We start from the raw sequence: 23,334 nt of genomic DNA, 5'->3' as shown, positions 1-23,334 counted from the left end.
CGTATAAGCTATAATTATGCATACTTACGCCTTTTATTTTTAGCCGATGAAAACTCTTTGCTCGAAACAATTCCGGTTTTTAATTTAGTCTGCTCGGTTTTACTGTCTTTTAAATTTGTAAAGTACCCATGCTGATTAACATAATATATGGTTCGAAAAAACTACACCAAGTTTTAATTTTGTGAAGGACTTATGAAGAGTGCCCTTTATAATGCCAGTAATCTGTTTTTATTTAAAAATGTTTTTAATTTAAAATATTTTAAAGGTATAACCATATACGGTTTGGTATGGTTTATTCATCATATGGAATGGATTTTTTTATCTTTCTGAAATTTATTTATTTAAATTAAAGCCTCAGTTTTTTGGAACCAGTTCCGTTGAAGTTTTCAAGCGATGCCATACCTTCAAAAAAATCTGAAAGCTTAGTTGATAGTTAACATTGTTAGCAAACTTAACAGGAAAGCTTACTTTTTACGTCTGTTAACTTTTTAGTGGCCTGTGGTAAGCCATATGTTAAGCCAAAAGGCTGAAATTTAAAAGTATCTAAACTCAAGATACAGGTCACCGCAAATGAAACATTCGTTACCAAGCCCATTGTCAAACCCTATTAATAAAACGCAATTCAACTGGTGTAATAATCATAGTTATATTTCGTGTATAATTAATTTATTTGTACAATTCTATAGCTAGATATCAATACAATTACATAGATCCTATGCGCTGCACGCCTAAATCAATGATTCATTTTCACAACTGATGGGGTTACAAAGCTTCCTTATGTGCAGTCAAATCTTAGCTACATCCGGGGGAAAATAGCTCAGCTCGAAGATGGGATTTCAGATACAGACTAGAAGAACTAAGTGACGAATATTAAACTAGGCATGGTAGCGCCATTCATAAGTCGTAAGGCCTAGATCGTAGATCATAAGCATTTTCGTACTTTGTTGCGTCAACAAATAAATATTTACAATGAAAGAAACTCGCCGGGGGTACGAAATGTGAAATTAACAATAAAATACAAATAATACTGCTCGACAAGCACGTCACAAGGGAGAGTGGGAAATTTCGAAAGAACTACGGACAGGCAAAGAGATGTGTGGGCGGTGGATGCGTTGTGGATGGACTGGTTGAGATGCACAGTTAGTTGGTGGGTCGAGGACCGGGAGGAGGGTGGTTCAGTCAGCGTCATATCTCGCACTCGAACTCCGAGATCCGGTGGTTGAAGTACACCACCCCGTGCTCGAGGTCCTCGCTGAACCCGCTCACGTCCATGTAATCCGAGGCCGCCGAGTCGTCGTCCACCCACTTGTGCAGCGACCTTGTGATCTCCAGCCGCGACTGGGCGAACGAGGGGCGCAAGTGCGGCTCCTTGTGCCAGCAGCGGGACATCAGGTTGTAGAACTCGTGGCGGCTCTCCTTGGGCAGGTCGGGCCGCAGACCCTGGGGCACGCGGCGGATGACCTCGCGACCCGTCAGCTGCGAGTACGGAGTGGAGCCTTTAAAATAAATAAAATATAGAATATTAATATAATCATTTTGTTAAACTCCATCTCGTCAAAATTCTTTAATATTTTGGTAAGTCAACTGCAGGGGCTTAAATTTCGAATTCAACTGATTAAACAGAAAATTGAAACAAAAGCTTTTTATTAATACAAAATGTTTTTTACCTACGGAAGACAAGAAAACAAAGCACAATCAAGAATATCATTGTAAAATATAACAAAAAATTATTTCTTTCTTTTTTTAAACAGTTAACCACAATACCAGTTCAAATTGAATAAAATCATTAAAGAATCGTAAATCGATGCTTTAATTAACTGCAGTTCTTGACTACGCAAATGGCAATATCGGGTTCTTTGAAAGATTGATGGTAAGATAATTTAGTATTGTCTTTTTAATTTTAATTGATGTTTTACTGCCTTTTTCTGAAAGAATTTTATTCTTCTTGATATAAATGGATCATTGTAAACGATTCTGCAATCTAGATAAAACAGGAAAATTTCAAAGGGGAAGTTTTTTAAAATTTTGTTTGCATCTGAACTAATGATCTACAAATTGAGAACAATTTAAGCCTGCACACTATTTGACATTCTGTTTTTTATCTTCCTTGTCTATAATTTCAAGCACACAACCTACCAAGAGTGGCGATCTCCCACAGGACGATGCCAAAGGCCCAAATGTCCGTTTCGGTGGTGAACATGTGGTACTGCAGGCTCTCCGGAGCCATCCACCTTATGGGCAGGGCGTGTCGCTTGCCAATGGTGTCGTGACCATGGTGCGACTTCTTCTCCCCATGCGGATGATCCTTGGAGCAGTGCCCTTGGCCCTGGCCCTGGCCAAAGGTGTGCTGCCAGTGCTGCAGGATGTACCTGCTCCCGAAGTCGAACTTGAACTTGTGCGCATTGTGGCGCATCAGATCGTTGGCCGCATTCTTCTCCTGCTCCTTCCTCAATCGCTCTGCATCCAGATCGATGGACATGCCAAAGTCACAGATCTTGCACATGCCATTGTGATCGAGGAGCACATTGCGAGCAGCGAGATCTCGGTGGACAATCTGGGTTGGAAATAAAAATATTATTATAGATTCTAGATTTAATAGAGTATATTCAACTGTACCCTTCTGCCTGCTATGTACTCCATGCCACAGGCTATATCCAGGGCAAATCCTGCCAAGGTTCGGGGCGAGAGTGGAGCCAGGCTTCGACCTCCTGGCACTGAGGCTGGCAATATGTTTGTGGCACTTCTGGCGGCTCTCAAAAGGGACAGAAGACGTCCCCTCATGGCATATTCCATAATAAGCATGTGTGGTTCTATGGAAAGATAGTAAACCAAGATGAGGAAACTCCTGCCTTGACCCTCTCCTCAACCCTTATGTACTCACCACTTTCCACACAGGCCCCTAACAGGGTAACCACATTCTGATGGGATCCCAGTTTCCGCATGATGCTGGCCTCATCCTTCAGGCTCACCTGTGCACTGCAGGCTCTGATGGTCTTCACGGCCACAATTCTGGTGGCTCCGAAGTGACCACTCAGATCGTCCGCCTCCGCCTTCCACACCTGACCAAAGTTTCCCTCGCCCAGGAGACTCTTCAGGCGAATGTTACTCCTTTCGAACTCCTGGAACTCGCTGGCCAGCGATGTCTTGTCATCATTGTTTCCATATCTATTGTGGTTAGCATCCCGCTGAGTGGCCTGTGACATGGGCATGGCCTGGTGGTGCTGCGTGTGCTGGTGGTGCTGGTGGTCCACTTCGTCCTCGTCATCGTCGACCTGGTACTTGGAGTCCACCTTCTTCACCGGACTGATGGGCTGCTGATCCGTGATGCAGACATCGAAGACCTCGCCCTGTTTGGCACGACGTCGCACCACATAGTTGCGCACCAAATAGAGGATGATGGCGGCCAGAGGAATCACGCCCACCGCCACCAGAACTAAGGTGACCAGATTCATACGCCTCATCTCCAGATTCACATCCCTTTCGTTGGCTATCACCGTGGAGCTGATGTCCAGTGGGGATACCGAGGAGGAGGACTCCACAATGCCGATGTAGACCTCTCCAGATGGTACAGTCACCACTGGCGGCAGTGGTGGTGCAGTGGTTGTAGTACTCGTGCTCGTACTCGTACTAGTGGGGCGCGGGTGCACAGTGGATCTGATGGAGGTCAAGACAGTGGTGCGCAGGATCTTGGGACTGGAGTCGGTGGTGTGGGACTGGTGGGTGTAGGTGCGTGGTGTGACCCCACAATCGGAGGTATTGTTGCAGAATATGATCAAGTTATTCGCATCCTCGATGTTTATCTCTTGAGTTAGAGCTGGCCCCAGGGCTCTTATAAGCTCCTTATCCTTTTCAATAATCGAATTTGCTTTTGTGGTGGTGGGTATAGAAGTGGTTGAGGTACTGCTCGTTGTGGTGGTGCTGGGGGTAGTACTACTTGTTGTAGTGGTTGTGGTGCTCGTTGTTGTTGATGGTGGCGAAGTGGTTGTACTTTTTGTGGTGCTGGGTAAAGGTGTGGTTGTACTAGTACTTGTACTCGTACTTGTGGTGGTGGAAGGTTTTTCAGTTGTGGTTGTCGTTGTGGTGGTCTCTTCTGTTGGCAGAGCTTCCGCCTGCCCCACTGTGGTTTCCTCCTCAGCACTAAGTACGGTGATAATGAGTGGTGTGGAAGAAGAGGGTGATGCCTTTGCAACCAACCTACGCACCACCGGCTTGGCCACATCCGGATCGGTTTGCTTCAGCTCCTGAAGAGGGTCGGCCAATCCAGCTGTCGGTCTTCCTGAGCCCACATACCTCGTTCTACTCACTGGTGGGGCGGGTGGTGCTGCTGCTGGTGGTGCAGCTGCTCCCACCAATCCCCTATCCCTCATGTGGTACTTGTATTTACTGCGACTTCGCTCCACAGGGGTCAAAGGTCTTCGAGTGGAGGCCGTAGGTCTGCTAGTGCTAACTGGGGCAGCAGTGGTGCTGGTCGGCGGTGAGGGTGTGGTGCTCTGGGCCACCGAAACCTCTAGAACCCGCGGATGTTCATCATCCCCCTCAGCTGGCTTAATGGTCAAGCCACCCGGTCGAATGGGTGGCAACTTGGCTCCAAAGTAGACATATGGCTTCAGCTCATCCTCCTCCTCCTCCGCATCCTCCTCCATCGAGTTGGTTTTGCTGGGTATTCCCTTGCCCATCACCGGTGGCTTGGTGCCATCGGCAATGTGGTTCACCGTGGCATTCTGTTCCTTGGCCACCACAAAGAGCCCGTGGGAGGACTCATCGCTGAAGAGGATCTCGTTGGTATCCCGATCTCCCGACGAAGCAGCTGCCTTGGCGGAACCAGAGCTCTTAGCCACCACCGAACTGTTGCCATTGGAGGCCATGGCCATGCGGGTGAAGTTGGCACATTGTCGCATGCAACTGGCGGTGGTGCGACGGGTGAAGTTCTTGGTGCAGTTGCGAATGCACACCGATCTGGGGTCACTGGGTGCCTTGGAAGTACTCTCCACCGCCGCCGATGGCGAAATGGCACTTCTTCCGGTGGTTCCAATCCTGGTGCGGAAACCACCTCGATGCAGAGCGGTGCGACGGGCAGCCAGCACGTTCATCAGCTTCCTCTCACGATCCTGAGCGGAGTTCAGTGGTGCAATCGAGGGTCGGTTGGCCCCCGAGGGCCTGTAAGTGGTGGGTTTATCACCGACCGCATCTGTAAGCAGATGAATGGAAAAATATTTGCTTAGAATGGTTGGCATATTTTCAAAGTGGTTTTGTGGGCACACTCGGAGAAATGATTGTGCAGAATAAATTAATTGCTTTTGATTTTATAATCAAATAACAATGAGGAAGGTATCTTAAATCTAAGATTTACTACAATCGTGTATTAGAGGCACTTATGTTATTGTCAAGACAATTGCCAATTAGAATTCCTGCTAAGTAATTATTGAAAAAGGGGAATTCAGGAATACTAGAATATATAAGAGTAAATATCCAATAATTTTAAATTCCTCAACCTTCAGTGGGATTCTCCAATATTTTACTAAAATCAATATGAGTAAATTGTAAAACCAAATACAGGTTATGGTCAACCCATTTATGCAATGCCCTGTGTGTTAATAAATTCCGATTGTGCATTGTAGATTCAGCCAGAATAAATTGTAAACATTTCTTGAATGCACTGCCAGTGATAAATCGCGATGGAAATACATTTCTTGCGTGATAGTATCGACCCGTTTCCTTATCACTTTTCATGGCAGTGTAGGCCGCCTGGCTCTGGCATTCTTGACGCCAGATCGTGACAAATATTGGAAAAACAAATCTCGAAATGGAAATTAAATGCGACTAAGGCGGCGGCACGAAACCCGTTTGGAATGCGAACTTTGCCTAGGGTAAGGCCGCCCCGACTTGACTTGGCCACAATCATCATAGCCATCATCATCTGCGGTATTAACAGCAGCAAGAAACAACAAACAGCGACTCTTGCCATCGGCGGCAACATGAACATCTTGAGAAACGAGGCTGCTCTGCGGCCATTAATCAGTTGGCCAAAACGCTCCTTGGCCAAGCGACTGGCCAAGCGACTGGTTCACCGATATCTGCTGCAGCTTGCTCTAACTTGTTAATTAACTAATGGCCCCAGGTCTATGTTCTATGTGCCTCCGGCCGGGCAGCTGGTCATTAGAGCCGAATTGAGCAATGGGCCTAAATCCGCGCTGCTTTTGACCCGCCGAACGGAGTCGGGCAAAACAATTACAAGCGACTGCTGCTTGCACAATTGTTTAATTTTCGCGTTGCCAAAATGGTAAGTAGGCAAAACAATGCCAGCAAACAAACACGGCTGCTGCTTTTCACAAACATTTAGTTCATTGGCTGGCAGTTTAGGCCAAGGTTGTGCCTCTCAAGCGCGGCAAGACGGCTAGAACAAGTTGTTCGGAGTTGCAGATGCCGCTCTGCCACCGCCACTGCCACCGCTGCCGCCGGCTGCCGCATTTTGGCCACTTTGGCTCGGCCCCCTAACAATTTGTCTTTGTTTTGGCCAAGTCGTTTCTCGTTTTCTTGCTCTACGTTTTCCACTTTTCGTTGGCCGTTGCCGTCCATTCTACTGCACTGTACAACACTGTGCAACCCATTTGGGCGTCTCGTCACGTCGCTGCTATGCGATGCCTTCAATGAAACGACAAGCAGCCGTCCGCTGCCATTTCGGCCGCAGTCCCAGTCTCAGTCTCAGTCACAGTCACAATCGCAGTCGCGGACAGCGGATCGGATCGGCTGCGCCTATCAGTCGGTCTATATACTGCCTCAGGGAGCGTTAACTAGAGGTCTAGGCTGGAGAAACTGAACAGTGTGCAAAAAGAACTACTTAGGTTGCTTAAGGTAAACTTATCATATAGAACAGAGAATGGTAATAAAAGGACGAAAGGGCATTGAAAAACCTTCATTAAAAATGGACTTAGTTATGAGGTTTTAATTTTCAGACTAGCATAAACGACACATATTTTAATAGTATTTTTATGAAGTAATTATTACAATTACAATTTTTAAATTTATTTATTATATTATAAACTAAATAAAAAACTTTACAGGAAAGTTTTTTACTATAATTCAACATTTTAAGGTAAAATCTCAAGGAATTTTAAATATTATTTTCCCCTGGAAAGGGTGTGCACCCTAGACGACTTCACTTCCTCCTGCTTCGAGGGCTTTATGGTATTGGGAACTCCGGTCTGGCCATAGCTTATGGCTGCGCGACTTCTTGGCATTAGCTATGCTGCCGTTGCCGCCGTGGCCATCGACGCCATCCACGCCGCCGCCGCTTGGCATGCGTTGTGGAATTTTAATTCGATTTTGGTCATATACACGATCTTTTCGGCTGCGACACAGTGCCAACTTGAGCCAAGCGGACCAAAACCAATGGCCGGCTAGCCCAAGACGGGCATCAGAAACGGTTCTCCCCTTAGCATTTTTATCGGAGCTCCGACAATTGGCAAATTGGTATGGCGACCTGTCAGAAATCAACTGCGAAATGGGTTGGGGCATTCTAAGCTGGCTGTTTGCCTAACTTCCAGCGAGCTGCTTACATAATGCCCGAAAATTGTGCAGCATTCTGGCAGGTGATTAATCTCCGGCCAGCGGAGAACAAAGCAGCCATCAAACGGATGCGGCGCCGTGACTAATGCCCAGCATTAGCTTCTACATTTTTGCGAAATTCGCCATCGAACTCTGGCCCCTCAGCTCGAGAAAAAAACAATGGAGAAGACCCCGCCCGGTTCGACTGGCGATTCTGGTCGAAAAAAGCCAAGTTTATTTGGCAGCTAATGAGTCTCCACTGTTGGCCGCACAAAGCCCATCAAGGTTGATCCCACTCCTTCCCTTCCCCGCCCAAAAATTGCACAGATGCTACCCAAACCGAAGCCACAATAAATGTGGGTATACACTTAAATAAACAAAATATTAACCCAGATTCTACCAATAGAGATAAATATCAAACAGAAGCCTTACAATGTAAGTTACATAATTAAATATATGGTGTTTCTGTATAGCTGAGTTTTAAATTTTATAGTTTTAAAAGATTTGAACCCACAAATCACTTATTTCCATAACTTCTCGCAGTGCAGCAAGTACAATTGAGTCGGTAAAATACAGACTAAACTATAGATGGGTAGTTGAGTGCGGGATGGGTATTAGCGCTTGAATGAATCGCATGTCTTGGCTTTTGTTTAGAACTTTTAATTAAAAATAAATTACAGACACGAGTGGGCAGCGGCTGACAGACAGCTGACTTTGCAGTTTGTTTTTTTTTTTATATTTTCTGTATTCATTGCTAATTGACAAGCGAACAAGTACACACACGCAGACACCCCAGAAAGCCTCGCAAACACACAGATACTCAGTCGCTCACGCAATGCAGTTGATCGTGCCGACAGCTGTGTTTGATTCGATTGTCTAAACTTATTTAATGGTGTCGCATTCGGAATTATGAAATACCATTCAATGAGCGGAAAATTCATAATCACATAGGTACGAACGAGCGACTGCGGCTGTGACACAAATGTCAATCATACGCAACGTTGCACAGGCCGCCAAAGCCAAATTACAGCCCAGCCAAATTGACAAAAATTTTGAAATTTCCGCCCGAAACAACCGTGACACACAGACCGAATGCCTAAGAATAATAAATTATGTGTCATTAATTCGATAGTCTGCTTAAAAAGAATCAAATTATTCTGGGAAATATACTCATCAAAGAGCTGAGAACCCACGTTATTATTTTATACGTTATTTATTTATACTATATATGCTATCTTAAGAAAAACATTCGGTATTAAACAATTAATATTATCTTAGCCTTTAATGGAAATATAAAAAACAACTAAAGGTTACTTATGAATTATTATTTGTATAATTCATTTTTATCGACATTCAACGGAAATGGTTTTTGAAGGAAACCAATTATAACTGACTTTACCATTTACAACTTTTTATTACCCAATGAATCAAATTCGGTAATAAATATAAAAGTTATAAGTAGGATGAAGGCTAATTAAACGAAGACATTGAAAGGCTATAAATAAAGTTAATAAAATTCAATTTCTTCACAAAAAAAAAATCTTTTCAAAAAAATATTTAAATAAATTAACTAAAAAGTAAATATAAAAAAAGGGTATATTAAGGCCACAGTAGCTACAGCTATAATTAAAATAGGAGGATAAATAAATAAATAAATAAATTTAACTAAATTTTTGTTTATTCCTAAAAAACTCAATCATGACTCACAGCATTCTAGGAACATACCAATGAATAAATTCAAAATAAAATATTACTTATTAATGTATTTAGTAAAACATTTACCTAAATAAACATGAGTTAATCACTCGTTCCATATTTATTTACGCAAACGACTTGTCTGAAAGACTTGCACTTTCTGACCTTGACTCATCGATTTCTGAATCATTTTGAGTATTTCCTGCTAAGTGAAAGAAAGCCAAATCGAAACGAGCAGATGCAAATCCAAACCAATCGACGTAAACTTTCATTAAGTCGCTGGCACTAATTCACGCGTCGCAACTTCACTTTTGCTTTCTGGTTTCCAGCTGTTTGCATTTCTTTCGGTTTTTGCTCAACTTGATGCATTCAAAAAACCCACACAAAGGCACTCATAAGCGCTCACACCGATATGACGGTCGGTTCATAAATACAATTTTTAAATGCCGCCTTGGCAGAAACAAAAAACTTTCTCCGCTTTCGTTGCAATTTTCTTGCCGCTCTGTCTCTGTTATTTTTCCCAGCTCTTTGCCTCTGCTTCTCGCTTTCGTTTGCAGCGTGCAGTATTTGCTGCACCCTATCCTGTCCCACGTTCATGGCTAAAACGTGTTTGCTTATTTCGGCTCTTTTTTTGGTTTTTTACTTCGTTTTTTTTGACTCACTGGGCTGCAGACATGCAAGACATGTTTTTTAGCATTTTGTTTTTCGGTGGGATCGCCAATCGAAAGCATTTCTAATGTGAAATCGAAGCATGCAACGCGAAATGAAATGGGAAAAGGCAGCAAATGCCGCACGGCTCCTTAACCATAACGGGGAATTCCGTTTTATCGGGGGAGTAGTCCCCACTCTAGAGGTAGGCTTTGAAAATCCCCAACTAAAAGCTGTTTTTAGGAGGCCCAGGGGAAAAACAACTTAACTTGTTTGCTGGTTAAATAAAATAAAATCATTTCGGCTTCGGTGGAACTGCACTTAAATCAATAAAAATAAAATTATATAAAAAAATGTATTAGTTTTCAACTTATGGATGTAAATAATTTTTTTCATATATTACAACAAGTTTATTCAAGTTTAAAAATATAAACTGTTTTTATTCATTTTTCAATATATATCCATTTTAATAAAAGTAATTTTTAAGATCAATATTATTACATATTTTCATACATAAATAAAATAGGTAAGTTTCAACTATTTATGTATTTATTTGCGCCTACACTTCTCGTATTTTTTCTTTTATTACATTAATGTCTTTTCAAACCATAAATCTTATAAAAATTATAGTCACGGGATAATAATTTGTATTTATGTGCGATTGAATCCACAACGAGTCCAGTTCAGCGTTGACCGGTTCGACGTTTTGGCCAAAGAAGGAGCCATCGCAGCCAGCCAACGCTTGTGGGTGCAGAAAAGCGCAGCAAATGCAGCAAATGCGGCAAATGCAGTCGAATGCAGGAAGTGCAGCTGCCAGCGACGACGTGAGAAAGCCAGAGAAATGGCAAAGGTACTCGCACCGGGCCAAGACGAAGAAAGGCAAGCCAAAAGCATCGCGGATGTCAATGCGGAAATGGGGCTGAAAGTGAAGCTGAAGTTGTCGTGAAATGCCGCTAAATGAATCGTTTTGGCGTTGGCTCAGCTTGGCCGGTTGGGCTTCCTGGTTTTGGGCTTTAACCCTTGACTGCCCAAGCTGCCTTGACAGACCGCCGACACCCAAGTAAAAAACTAAACCACTTGGCGACTGAGAGCCTGACCTTTTAATTGCGCAATTACGACTCAGCGAGCGATTTCCACTTTAGTTTCCCATTTCAAAAGGGAGCCCCACATGTTAAATGGCCAACAATACGACCTGCAACATTGGATAATTACAAAGTTTTGTTGTTCATGATTTGTTAGGATTTTGTATTTCTTTTTTGGCGCTGGCTTCCGTTTTTTTGTTCGGCTTAGCGAATTCAGCTCGGCCTGCAAAAGTTTTCAATACCCCAAGCTGGCTGTGCATTGAGGCGTTGCAAATGGCCCAGGGGCGTGGCACATGTTCATCACCAGTCATCGGTCGTCAGTGGCATCCAAGTCGCAAGCTAGTATTTACGCAACGTAAACTACTACGGCTTGTGCACCACCCCCATCATTAGCGTTTGGCCGCTTTCTTTTGTCCCACGGATTTTAATTAAGTCCCCGGTAAATCATCGCAGTTGCGTAACCCTTTTCCCCGGAGTTTTGGGTCACCAGCGGTTTTATTATTAATCACGCACACCAAAAAAAAACATAAGAAAGCGAAAGACAACAGCGAAGGAAATTAACCAAATGACGGACCTGGGACCTGGGGAGGGTTCAACAAACTTCCCCGCCGGCCACAGGTTTTCGCAACGAAAGCTAATGAAAAAGAAATTATAAACATTTTATATAAAAATAAGGCAAAAACACACTAAATTAACATTCGCCGTGGCCACCGAAACACAAATTTCGCGTTTATTTCCTTTTCCTAGCTGAGGCCGAAAAAAATATAACCGCCGACCACAAAGTTACCAACTGGGAATGGGAATTTGGGTCTTCAAATTAAATTCAATTGAAAGGCAAAAACCATGCGATATTAATGTAAATATCCAGGAAATAGAAACAACAACTTTGCCCAACAATTCAAATCATTTTTGGGTTACTGTAGCTAAAACATGAATTGAATATATTTCACTTCATTTTGGCAATTATTTTCAACAACCAATTTAAATAAAATACAAAAACTGAGCAGCTTAGATTGGCTTAATCATTTCAGGGGATTCACTGCAAATATTATTAATACCTAGACAATATGAAATAACTCTTAAGATGATAATAGCAGCTATCAAATTTTTTGAATACCTGTTTTAAGAACTTTTCAGCTATTTTACACTACAAAAATAATTTTTATCTCGAAGCTAAAATAAAACTGCCTAAAGAGTCTACAATATTATCATTTAACATTCCCATCCTCTGTTTGTTATTTTAGTTCTCTGCATCATTTATCTATCTCAAACGTTTTCCCAGCTGAAAACCTTAGGTAATTATATGTAAATAATTCTTGGCCTTGCCATCCGGCCCAACTGAGCCCCGCTCCATCGATTAGTTCCGTGACGAAGATCTATTATAAATGAATCGATATCTGTGTGTTCGCTGCTCTGTTTACACATGTGAGCCTCGAACCCAGGGCACAATGAACACAGCAAATGTTTTGATTGAATATTTGTTGTTACATATGGGGAGCAGAAGCAGAGGTAGGTTAAAGCCAAAATCCGAATCAGAGTACGTAACACGGTAGTTGGCAACGTGAAAGGGCTAAATATTTGAGCAGTTGCAGTGGCTTTTACCTCAGGCAACAATGTAGCCACTGCCTCTTTCTTTTCGTAGCCTTTTTTATTCCCACATTGATGCACGCCCTCATATTGCGTATACGCCCGGGTTTCGACCGTGTTTGGCTACCCGGCTGCATCTGCAGCCTGGCCCGAATGCACTTGGCTGGCTGACTGGCTGGTTGGCTGACTCTCTGTTGACTTTTCAGATCTGCTCTTTCGACTGCTCTTCTTCGAAACTTAAAGCTTCACTACGCCTGCTAAACGAGTGGTGTTACGCAATGGACGCACATGAGGTCTCAGAGCAACCCGAAAATGGAAACAGGTAAACGTAATGAGCACACAACAAATTTTTTTAACCGAACCCCAGCCACACCAATATTGATATTTTTGGCCAAGTATCTCGAGTGTTCAAGTGGCCAGCAAACGACACCTACAACTGGCCAGTTCAAGTCGAAAATTGCATTTCGTAAGCGACGGACCGAAAGGAAAAAACCAAAAAAGACCAAAAAATAAACACCGAAATTATGCCCATTCATCGGGCATAAATTAAGCATTATCAAAATGCATTAACATTTGTTTAGTTACCTCTGCGCGGCGCAATAAAAAAGTCTACTAAAATGTGTAGTCTCGGGCCAAACAAAGAGTTCATGAATAAAGATGCGGACAACATTTTTGCTTGAGTGTTTTTTTTATTGGAATTTTCGGAACTCTAGGCCTAACACTTAGTTCCAATAAAAAAAGACACTTATGTTGGCCATTGAATTCACATTCAAATGCGAAACACAATTTCCATTTCGATTTGAAACACCCACGCAGAGGAGCGTTTGAGAAACCAGCAGGTCCAAACTTAATTGTTTATGAAAATACTTAATTGAAATAACAATCACTGTTTACATTTATGAGTGTGCGAGAGGCAGCCATGGACAAAGGAGCCGGTCTAATCAATCCATTGGCCGTCGAGCACTTGCAGCGTTTCAAAGAGCGTTTATGAAAGGCTTAAACTGAAGCTTAGGCTATCTTCACCTCGACATTTGCCCTTGCAGAACCGTTTCATATTTTCGACGGTTGCAACTCAATAGGGTCTCGCATTTTGTGGGCTTATCTCTGCGGCGGAATCTTGACTTAATAAGCTGAGCGGACCTTTCTAAATTTAATTAATTACTTTGAGGTACTCACTTATATTTTTCTTTCAAATTTTTTTGGTAAGACAAGGTATCTATTAGCTTAAATTGTGTTATTATCTTCCTGATGGATCAAAAAGTTAAACATTTCTTTCACTTTCATTTCAATAATATTCACAGGAGGTAAAGCGGAAATGACTACAGATTTATAATAATTGCACAGTAGATAATGATTTGCATTAAATTTATTAAAAAAAGCTTAAGTCTTTTACTCCAAAATATAAATATTGAAAATGTATTTAAAAACAAAAAACATTTTTAGAAGACGTTTGTATAATATAAATTATTTTCTAGGTATGTCTACAGATTCTAAAAATTTTAATGCTTAATTTAAAAATTAAAAAATGTTTAGCATTTAATTACAAAGAATATCAAAATCTAACCTCCCACCAAAAATCATTTTACTACCATCTGCAAAAAATAAATGGATTTCACAAAAGACGTTTAGTGCCCCTATTAAAACCCCCAAGTAAACTGTTTAACCCCCTTTTTTATGCCTCCAAAACTGATGGTGGCCGAAAGCGAAGTCATTAAATTGAACGCAAGGAAACTGGCCCATAAAGCCAATTCCTTTCTGTCTCATAACAACCTCACAGTTGACAACCACTTCTGGCTTTCAAAATGCAAAAGATTGGCCAATGCCAGGCCAAAGTGGCCTGCAGTTAGAGCCGCTTCTTCGGCCACATTCGCTGGCCAGGCCAATTGTTTTCAGCCAGTTTCCACTCGAATGTTGCAGCGGCGATTGTTGTTTCGTCTGCTGCCAGTTGGTCAATAATTGGCATAGATTTATTTTGGCTAGTTGGCAATTTTTCCTCTTTTTTCGTTTCGCGAGTGTTCGTGTGTGTTTTTTTTATACGGGTAATATGCTAGAAAACTTACCCACATCGCTGGGGCTGAAAATTTCCGCTGAATTTCGGCTTTCGCCGTCGCCGGCGGTCGCATTTTGCAGTTGCTGCTGCTGCAGTTGCACAGGCGGCTCTCTAATTGCACCATTAGTTGCATTCGTCTGCGTTTCACTCAATGTTGCCGCTGCCACTGCCGCCGCTGCTGCCGCCTCAGCCAACAACAATGCCACGAGCAACAACAACCAGCAACAGCAAAATGATTCATTGCCTCGATGGATTTTCATCAGCGACATCGCAACCGAAGCATACACCAAATAAGAAATAAAAGATAAACAAAAGTACTAAAATTATAGTTGCTGCTCTGGCTGGGTGTTGCTGTTGCTTTGGCTGATTGTTTTCTCTGCTGATTTTCTATCTGGTTTTCTATTGTTCGTTTTCACACAGACCAGGCACACACACGAGTTTTCCACTTTTCCACTATTGTTTTGTAGAATGAAGCTGCGTCTTCTGCTGGCTTCACTTCGGCTCCTCTTTCTCTGCCCGCTGTTGCTGCTGTAGATGTTGCTGCTGCTGCTGTTGCGTGCAATAATTCAAGTCGTGCTGTCGACTTATCTGTGCGGCTGCTTTGGGAAATCGTAGGCCTGCCTTTTGCTGCAAAATGTCGGAAGAGAGATCGGAGTGCATTAGTGAAATGTTGCTGATTGGTACACAAATAGTCAGGGAAAATGCGGCAAAAATCATTCAAAGAGAAAATGCACTGCAAGGGGAACTAAACGGGTTTCAGCTAAGTGCACAGTGCGTTTCGTTGTAATAATTGGGCGGTTTTTGGGGCATCTCATGCAGTGAAAGAAAAATTGGTAATTTGTTTGCTTATATTGTTAAGTTTAGGCAACATTGGTTCATTTCTTTTCTACAATTCCAAGTCAAATATATTTATTTATAGGTTTTGTGATAAAGAAGGAATTGGGCAAAGTCTATGCTATTGCTTAATTTCTTTTCAAAATGTCAGTGTCATATATTTTTTACCTTCCTATGGCCAAATTTTGTGTAAATTAGTCATAAATTTAGGTATACCCTTGCCAGACCAATAAAGTATTTAAATTATTTCCCCCAGTCAACGGCGACAGTCGAGCCATAACTTGAGCAGTTTAGAAACAGCTTACCAAACCAAAAACATTATGGCCACTTAGGACACCAGGCAACTAAGGTCCCTTCCCAGAGTGTAGACCCCATAAGCCGATCAAGCAAAAATAGAGATATATACGGCCGACTTGGCCATCGCCTGGGCAAACATCAATTATAATTCGCGGTAAGTAAGAGTGATAACTGAGGTCGCCGAGCTCAGCTCGGGAAAACCGATCAGCGCCACCGCCTGCGGTTCGATCAAAATCCCAAAGCCCAGAGCCGAAGGCAAAGCCACATCACGCATACGCCCTGTTGTACGCGGGACTTGTCAGTTTCGTTTGGCCATTAAAAACATAAGCAACTATGAATTTTTATGGCAATGTGTGTCATTGCCTGGCGAGGAATCAATTAAAACAGTGTTCGAGAGGCCTTTTTGGCGAGGCTTGTGCAAAATTACGTTGACAATTTCACTCGATTTGGTATGCGGCATAAAGTGCCAGCACTCAACTCGGCCCAACTCGAACTCAAAGACAAGAAGCCTTCATGCCTGGGTGCGGCTTTGCTTTGCGTAATTTTTGGTATAAGAAATAAACCCAAACTCTTTACCGGGCCGGATGATGAGTCCACATTTTGACCCTCGCCTAAGTTACCATTCTTTGTTATGCTGATGAATTATATTGTGGCCAACGAGTCAAAGCCATACGCGTAGCATTTCTATTTTTACCTTGGCCAAGAACCTTTCTAGTAGACGGCCAAAGAGGATGGGCGAAAGTTCAACGCTCGTTAGCCAAGAAAAAAATTCAAAGCCCATTGGCAGCTCCCATGATTAATTGAGCCAAGCAGGATGCCATGTAAGAAAAGCCGAAAAGAAAGAGGGATTTGCATGATGATGATCGGTGCTAAGCCAATCTGATGATCACAAAGAACAGAGCCATGATAACCATTTTTTAAATTATATGCTTTTCGTAATTTGGCTATAATTCGAAGATATTTTCTGTGTGCCCGCCGACGAGACTTGCTCATTAAGTTCGCTCCCAGTTTAATTATAAGAAATGCCATTGACTCGCTTGTTCGCGCTCGTTTTTATATGATTATATTTTTTGTTAATTTGTTATAACATCAGCGTTCTAAACTTAACAGCCAAAACGCGCAATGCGATTATAAAGATATAAAGCAGAGACAAGAAGGTGTTGCGACTAAGAGATACTCATTAATAAAGCGTCTTTTTATACCTCGGCTTTTAAGATGCCTACTTAAAGAGTTATTAGTACAAGAAAATTAAATCTTTTTATGTAGACAAATTTTAATATAGTTTTCTAGTCGGTAATACTTCCTCTTACCCACTCCACTACCTCGTGTGTGTACCCCCATTTTTAATTGCCAAAAAAGCAGCTTAGAATCATTTTTTGTCATGTTGCCTCTCCAACTCAATCAACGTCTCCACAATGAACAGAAATATTTTGAAGTGGCTTACAATTGGATGGGTTTTGGAGTGTTTCTCGGGTTGTTTGTTTGATTCCTTCGATGATTGATAAAGTGCGCAGTCGAGAAATCAAAGGGGATTGGAGCCCAGCGTGCGAAAGAATTTCTGGTCGCTAGATAGATAGATACATAGGCAGATAGATAGGTAGAATTCCCCATCTCGCAAAACGCCCACACAGCCGATCGTGCGATGCTGCGGCTTTGTTTTGCCGCTTTTGTATGGTATTGTGCCGAACAATGGGTTAAACTTGGCCACAGCTGATTAAACATGCAAATTGGCGTTGGGAAATCGTGGACGAGCAAAGACACGACACGGCCAGTTAAAAATGTTTATCAATCCGGCGATTTTATCAGCCGGGAGCGATCTGCGGATCGCATAAACACACTCGTAAAACAAAACATCGCCGGCAAAATAAATGCAAATTTTATTGCCAGTTTCTGTTGCAATCACTCAACTCGAGTGCAACCGAAGAGCAGCTGCGATCCGAACGGCAAGCCGTAAGATAGATCGCTTCTTAATCTTGTCTAAGCACGGAAGTACACAATACTTTTCAAAATAAACAGTATTAAGCGACTGTGAAGTGCAATACAAATACTTTTTATATTTAGAGAATAGATAAATATTTAAACATTTCTATAAAATAAGGTTGAAAATTAGTTATTCCCCTAGTAAGGGAAGTGTGAATATCTGGTGTTCAATATGCTAATAACGGGGCGCCAGGGAAGTATCAATACATCTATGGAATGCCGCATCTCATCCATAATTAAAACGGAGTGGGGAATAATTGGAAATCATCTAACAGTTAGCTAATTATAACTTGTAACGAGACTCTTACAAAGGTCATCTCAACCAGTTAGAAGATTAACTCATTATTGCCGGAAATTTAATCCTTTCAAAATAATTAGAAAATTAAGTTATTAGACACATAGATTGCGCTCTATAATATTTTTTTATTCCTGGAAAAAATATAGAAATCAACCTGATGAACTCGTTCAAAGTTTGACGAAAATTTGCTTAGTTTCTCTGAGTATTCAGAGAATTTTGTCAAGCATGAAGGTGAAGTCGTCTTCATAACTTTTTAAAATCCAAGCCACGCATGACAAAATCGACAGCAGATGTCGTCAACTTCCTTTGGCGGGTAATGAAATAATTATGCAGAATAAATATTAAGTAACTAACGCTCTCGCTGTGTGTTTGCACTGTTTGTATAACAACCGACAAATTTAATAATACAAATAATGCATAATTTAGTCATACACTGGCACAGCATTCAGTCACTCAGTTCCGAGTTTGAGTCTGAGTCTGATTTGAGGCTGACTAGGAGCGTGCAATAGAACAATTAACCCTGAACCCAGTAATATACTTATGGCTCTGCGAACTCACGTACGTAAGAAGCCCCATTGTTGTTGGCCCACTCACTATAATCATTTACCAGGCGGATTTTTACACGTTTGGTTCCGAGAACCAGGCAGAATCTAGAAATTCCTCGTATGTGCCAGAGTGCGCAAATATTTGCCAGCTATTTTGGGGTTTTGATTTCTCGCCACGAAGTGCGATTAGCTAATGCCGTCGGTAAACTTCAAGAAGTGGCCTCCCACTTGGAGCATTTTATCGAAATATTTAAACATTTCCCCCAGGGTGCACACTCGGATGATTGGTAACATTCAATCCGCATCTCCGTTTGTGCAAGACTTTTAAAAAGCGCTCAAAACTAATGGGCTGCACTTAAAATCGCGTTAGGTGGGACGGGGTACCAGCGGATATTCCTCTATACAGAGGGGATTTGATTGAAAATGACAGTTAACGTGCCGACGCAGTCATTAAGGCAAATTTGCAGTTTGCGGTCAGGCGATATGGAGTGTTCGGATCGGGGGACTTAACTTCGGCTGGGGATAGCGATGGGGGATTTGCGTGTGTGGTTATGCAAAGGCTGGAGGAAAGCGCAAGTGGCAGCTGGTGGCTGTGGAAAGTGTGTGTGATCAGCTGAAAACGGCGCTATTGAGACAATTGCTGCTCCGGTTAGATAATCTGCCTTTGGCACACTAACCGCTACAACGGTTTGGCGGCATTTGTCGACGCTAATTTTAAAATTTGCTTCACCTCAACTAGTTCAGGCCTTGCGAAATGTTAACAACTTATGAAGTAGTCAAGCTATGATACGTTTTTTAAGCTCCCTTGAAATAATATCAATATTTTCGGGTTACTTAACATCTTTTCTTAAGAAATTAGGATCATTAAGTAAAACTTAAGGCCTAAGCATCCAAATCAGTCTCGTTTAAAGTGGGATCAAGTGGAACAGGGTGTGTTTCGCAGCACTTCCCACAACGACCGCAGTCTGCCCCCCTGCTAACTTGCAATTTGCTTATTCTTTTGTCAAGCTCAAGGCTTTAGTTCGACTGTATCTGCCTTATATTGTGCACTTTTAAGGTGCCGCCTTTGGAGGCGCGTGGGCGGATTGAAGTTAACTCAATAGAGGTGGTACTGTGACACTGCAGACGAAGGGGAGCTGATCGCTTTCCCACTGTGACCGATTTCGCTTGGAATTTCTAGACGCGCCCATGAGTCACCGAGTAGGAGTCTGTGAGGTGCGCAGTTCGCCAAAGTGCCCGTACTTAATGCAAAACGCCCATTAAACTTTTAACAGTTGCAGGCGGCGAGCTGCCCTGTATTTGCTAATTAGAGCAAAGTACACCAGCCGCTACCCAAAATAGACCAGTCTGGAAATAAAATTTCAAACAGACGGGGATCTCTTTGGTTGAAGAAACCCCGAAATATCCTAATGCAAATATCCAAAATTCGATACATTTGTGAAAAGATTTTTCAACGATTTTTAAGGGGATGAATGGAAAAATGTTAGCCAAGATAAGGAATTTTATAAGTTTATAAGAATATCAATACATTTTTATACATATTTTAAGTATACTTGACATACATGTGATTAAACCCTCTTTTAAAGTAGAATAAATCAGTAATGCAAATCGCAAAATCATTGTAAACAAAAATTGCATAGAATCAACTTACATAACTATCTATGTTTTTTTGTTAGTTTCTCATTATATAGAATTTATTATAGAGAAAATAATATGTATTAATTAGTCCTCTTTGTCCGTGACATGATGTTTGAGTTAACCTAAAGATGGTATAAAATTATATTTTAATTAAGCAAAAAGTGTTAAGTGTGTTAAGTTACTAACATTTTCCAAGATTCTTCTATATCTTTTAAACCTTCATTTTGAGTAATTACTGTACCTGGACCTAAATAACGTAACCCATTCCCTGCATCGCTACCATATCGCACACCGCACTGAGTCACCAAAAAGCTCCGCTGGCAGCAGCAACGAACAGAAAATCAGAAAAAATCACTGCAGCGCTGCTGTTGCATAACGAAGACCCACAAGTGGCGACTAACTAGCAGCTTAATGCTCCATTGGCGGCACATTAACGGCTCCGTTAGCATCCATTTCCAATGCAATTAGCCCGGCGATGCTCCGGTGCAGCGTCCGGTTACCAGCCGAGTTCGATCCGCTTCGCCCCGTACCGCTCACCGCGTACCGCTTACCCCCTTGCCGCTCTGCTGTTTACCGGTTGGCAGACAGTCCGCCGATCGGTGGCGTCTCTTCTTACCATCCGCTTCGAATTGCCACCGTGTTATGGCTATGGTTATGGTCAACTCGGCGGCCGGACAAACAACTTTTCAATTTGCACTCGAGCTAAATGTTCACACAGTTTCGAATTCGCCGTTTGTGTTTGCCTTTGCGTTTACACGACTTACGATAGGTTTATTTTTAAATGTTAAACAAGCTGCCAACAATGCAAAGTTCTAGTTGTAGTCTCCCTTGGGGGACATGAACGTACAGATGGGGGCGTGGCCCGCGGTCCAGCTCCCCCCGATCTGTGGCGATCCCAGCTAATGAGCTCGACCCCTGGCCTTTCTTAATCCCCACATTAGCCACGCTCCAATTATTGCAACCTGCGGTGGCAGTTGGCAAATTAGAACGGCAAGGTGATTCCGTTTTGCCCCTGCAGATCGGCGGAGGTCAGCAGGAAAATATGGAAAAATGCATGGGCCATTAATAAACACATATATTGGCTGCGGTAAAAATGTATGGAAACAAAAAACTGGGCGAACCACAGAACCAGCCGCGAAGCGAGAGATTAAACCTGTTCTGCGACAAGTGCGCCACGGCTCGCGACTGTCCATGTCCATTACAGTTAGAGACATGGCCACTAAATGCAGTTGCAGTACAGTGGGTGATGTGTGCTCACTGCTCTGAAAATCCCTGGGGCATCACAGAGTCAGATAAGATATAAAATGGAAATTAAGCGGGACTCTTGGCTGCCATTCAATACTCTTTATTAGTTCTTTGTTACTGTAGGCCTAGAACATTCTATTTGCATAAATCAAACTAAGTTATTGTTCTTTAGATAGCAATAAATAAGTCAAACTAACTGAAATGTTTACAGAAACCTATTTAATATGGGATGGGAACTTCTTTCAAACTGCGTAGGTGCCTTTACTGGAAAAGTTATACCTTATTCAATGTCTCTTTATCTTGGTCATTAAGACAAATACTTTGACTTATTTTTACAAAAACTTTCCACAACTTCATAATTTTTAGCAACAAAGTTCTACCTTTTCTATCTTGGTCGTTAACACAGAGGTTTTGGCTGATACATTTGGAAAGTTTCCACACCATCGTAAGCTTATAATATTTACAAAGGAATAAGTTGCTATCTTTAATGTGCAATAATGAAGGCAAGAGCTGTACTTCTTCTCTTTTCCGCCCCACAGTATCTATTGCAGTACTGGTGCTGTAACAGTTGTTTTTGCTTGGAACCTTTTTTGTGGGCCCGGTTTTCGGTTTTGGTCTGTTTCTGCTGGTGTTTTCCTTCCTTTTTTTGGCTGATTCGGAGTTTTGTTATGTTTTTTTCAATTGCCCATTGATGTCTGTTTGCTTTTGGCTTTAGTTTCGGCTGTGGCACCGTTACACGCTGCCTGGCTGATTGTGCACTCTCCCGTTTTAAAGTTCAAAGGTGTCGGTGCACAGTGTTTGTACTATGATTTTGTGTCGTGAGAACCGAATCGTTAGGAGGTAGCTTAGTGTGCACCATGCAGATGGTCAGTTTTTCATAGGTATTGATTTAATGCCATATTTTCCATCTATTTCTGAGGGGTTTTCAACTCACTTTAGCTGCCATTTGTGGGGGCGATCCGCAGGTGCTCAGGTGCAAACGCATCTAGCAGATAGACTCATTTGTTTGTGGAGCTTTTTCGGCGAGAGCGGGATGGCAGTAGTTCCCGAAAAAGGCAGAAGATACCCGAAACTTTTCGTTTTGCATAAACTTCACTGATTGAGATACAGATACTTTCGGGATTTCAACAATGACAGTGCACGCTGTCGCCTCAGGCCAAACGATAATAACAGCATATTTCGCATTTCATCTCGGCTCGTTTCATTTCGCTTCATTCATTTATTTATGCATTTGACCCGCTTTGTGTGGCTTTGACAACCACGTAAAAAGCACAACAACAACTGTGAAAACAACAACCGAAACGAGTTGCAACAATATCGCATTCGTACGAAACAGAAAAACAAAAAACACACGGCAGGTTGGCTTATTTACTCGGAATTTCGCCCGTCGCTGGATTCTACGCAAAAAAACTTGTTGCCCGTCTTGTTGTTTTGTTTATGATTTTCATTCTGCACTTGTCGACTCTTTAGTATTCTTTTGACACACGCACAACACCACCAGATACACAGACGCACAGATACTTTTTGGGCTAAATACCCGTATTTTCATGGATTCGTGCGTTAAATATTTTTCGCCGATTTTCGGTTTCGTTTCAGCACCCACTACGGACTTTAGTTTGGCAAGCAGCGTGGAGTAGTTTTCTCTATCTGCCTCTCGCTCGCTCTCGCTGGGAGGCGGGGGGTGGTGGGCGGTATTGGGCGGTGGGTCGCATGCGCGCGTATCGCGTATTCGAACTGTTGGCCTCAAGCTGCGCGGATCAACTGAGCGAAGGTGCGCGTTCGGATGGCCAAGCTCCGGGCGGAGCTTAAAGCCGAGCCGGGCTTTCGCAGGTGAGCGAGACAGGTGCCGCGGAAGCTTTTCACGGCGGCGACATCTGGCGGAGTTTTTCA

The 23,334-nt window shown here is 42.5% G+C and overlaps 1 protein-coding gene across 2 annotated transcripts; it reads right to left on the bottom strand.

Moving 5' to 3' along the window:
* Positions 1 to 627: 627 nt before the first annotated feature.
* On the bottom strand, positions 628 to 23,191 carry LOC108035362 (mucin-5AC). 2 transcript variants are annotated; one of them, XM_017110960.3, is made up of 6 exons: positions 22,379 to 23,191; positions 14,618 to 15,234; positions 2,882 to 5,188; positions 2,617 to 2,810; positions 2,137 to 2,554; positions 628 to 1,496 (listed from the first exon to the last, which is right to left on the bottom strand). In XM_017110960.3, the coding sequence occupies exons 2-6, from the start codon at positions 14,874 to 14,876 to the stop codon at positions 1,186 to 1,188; spliced, it is 3,489 nt and encodes a 1,162-aa protein (XP_016966449.1). In that variant the 5' UTR covers positions 14,877 to 15,234; positions 22,379 to 23,191; the 3' UTR covers positions 628 to 1,185. The 2 variants fall into 2 exon arrangements, with proteins under 2 accessions (XP_016966449.1, XP_050741829.1); XM_050885872.1 differs by lacking the exon at positions 22,379 to 23,191 and adding an exon at positions 21,825 to 22,265.
* Positions 23,192 to 23,334: the final 143 nt, after the last annotated feature.

This window comes from Drosophila biarmipes, chromosome 3L (genome assembly GCF_025231255.1).
Source record: "Drosophila biarmipes strain raj3 chromosome 3L, RU_DBia_V1.1, whole genome shotgun sequence".
Classification (NCBI taxonomy): Eukaryota; Metazoa; Arthropoda; class Insecta; order Diptera; family Drosophilidae; genus Drosophila; species Drosophila biarmipes.
The sequence above is the reverse complement of the archived record's forward strand: the minus strand, read 5'-3'. Positions and strand labels throughout refer to the sequence as shown.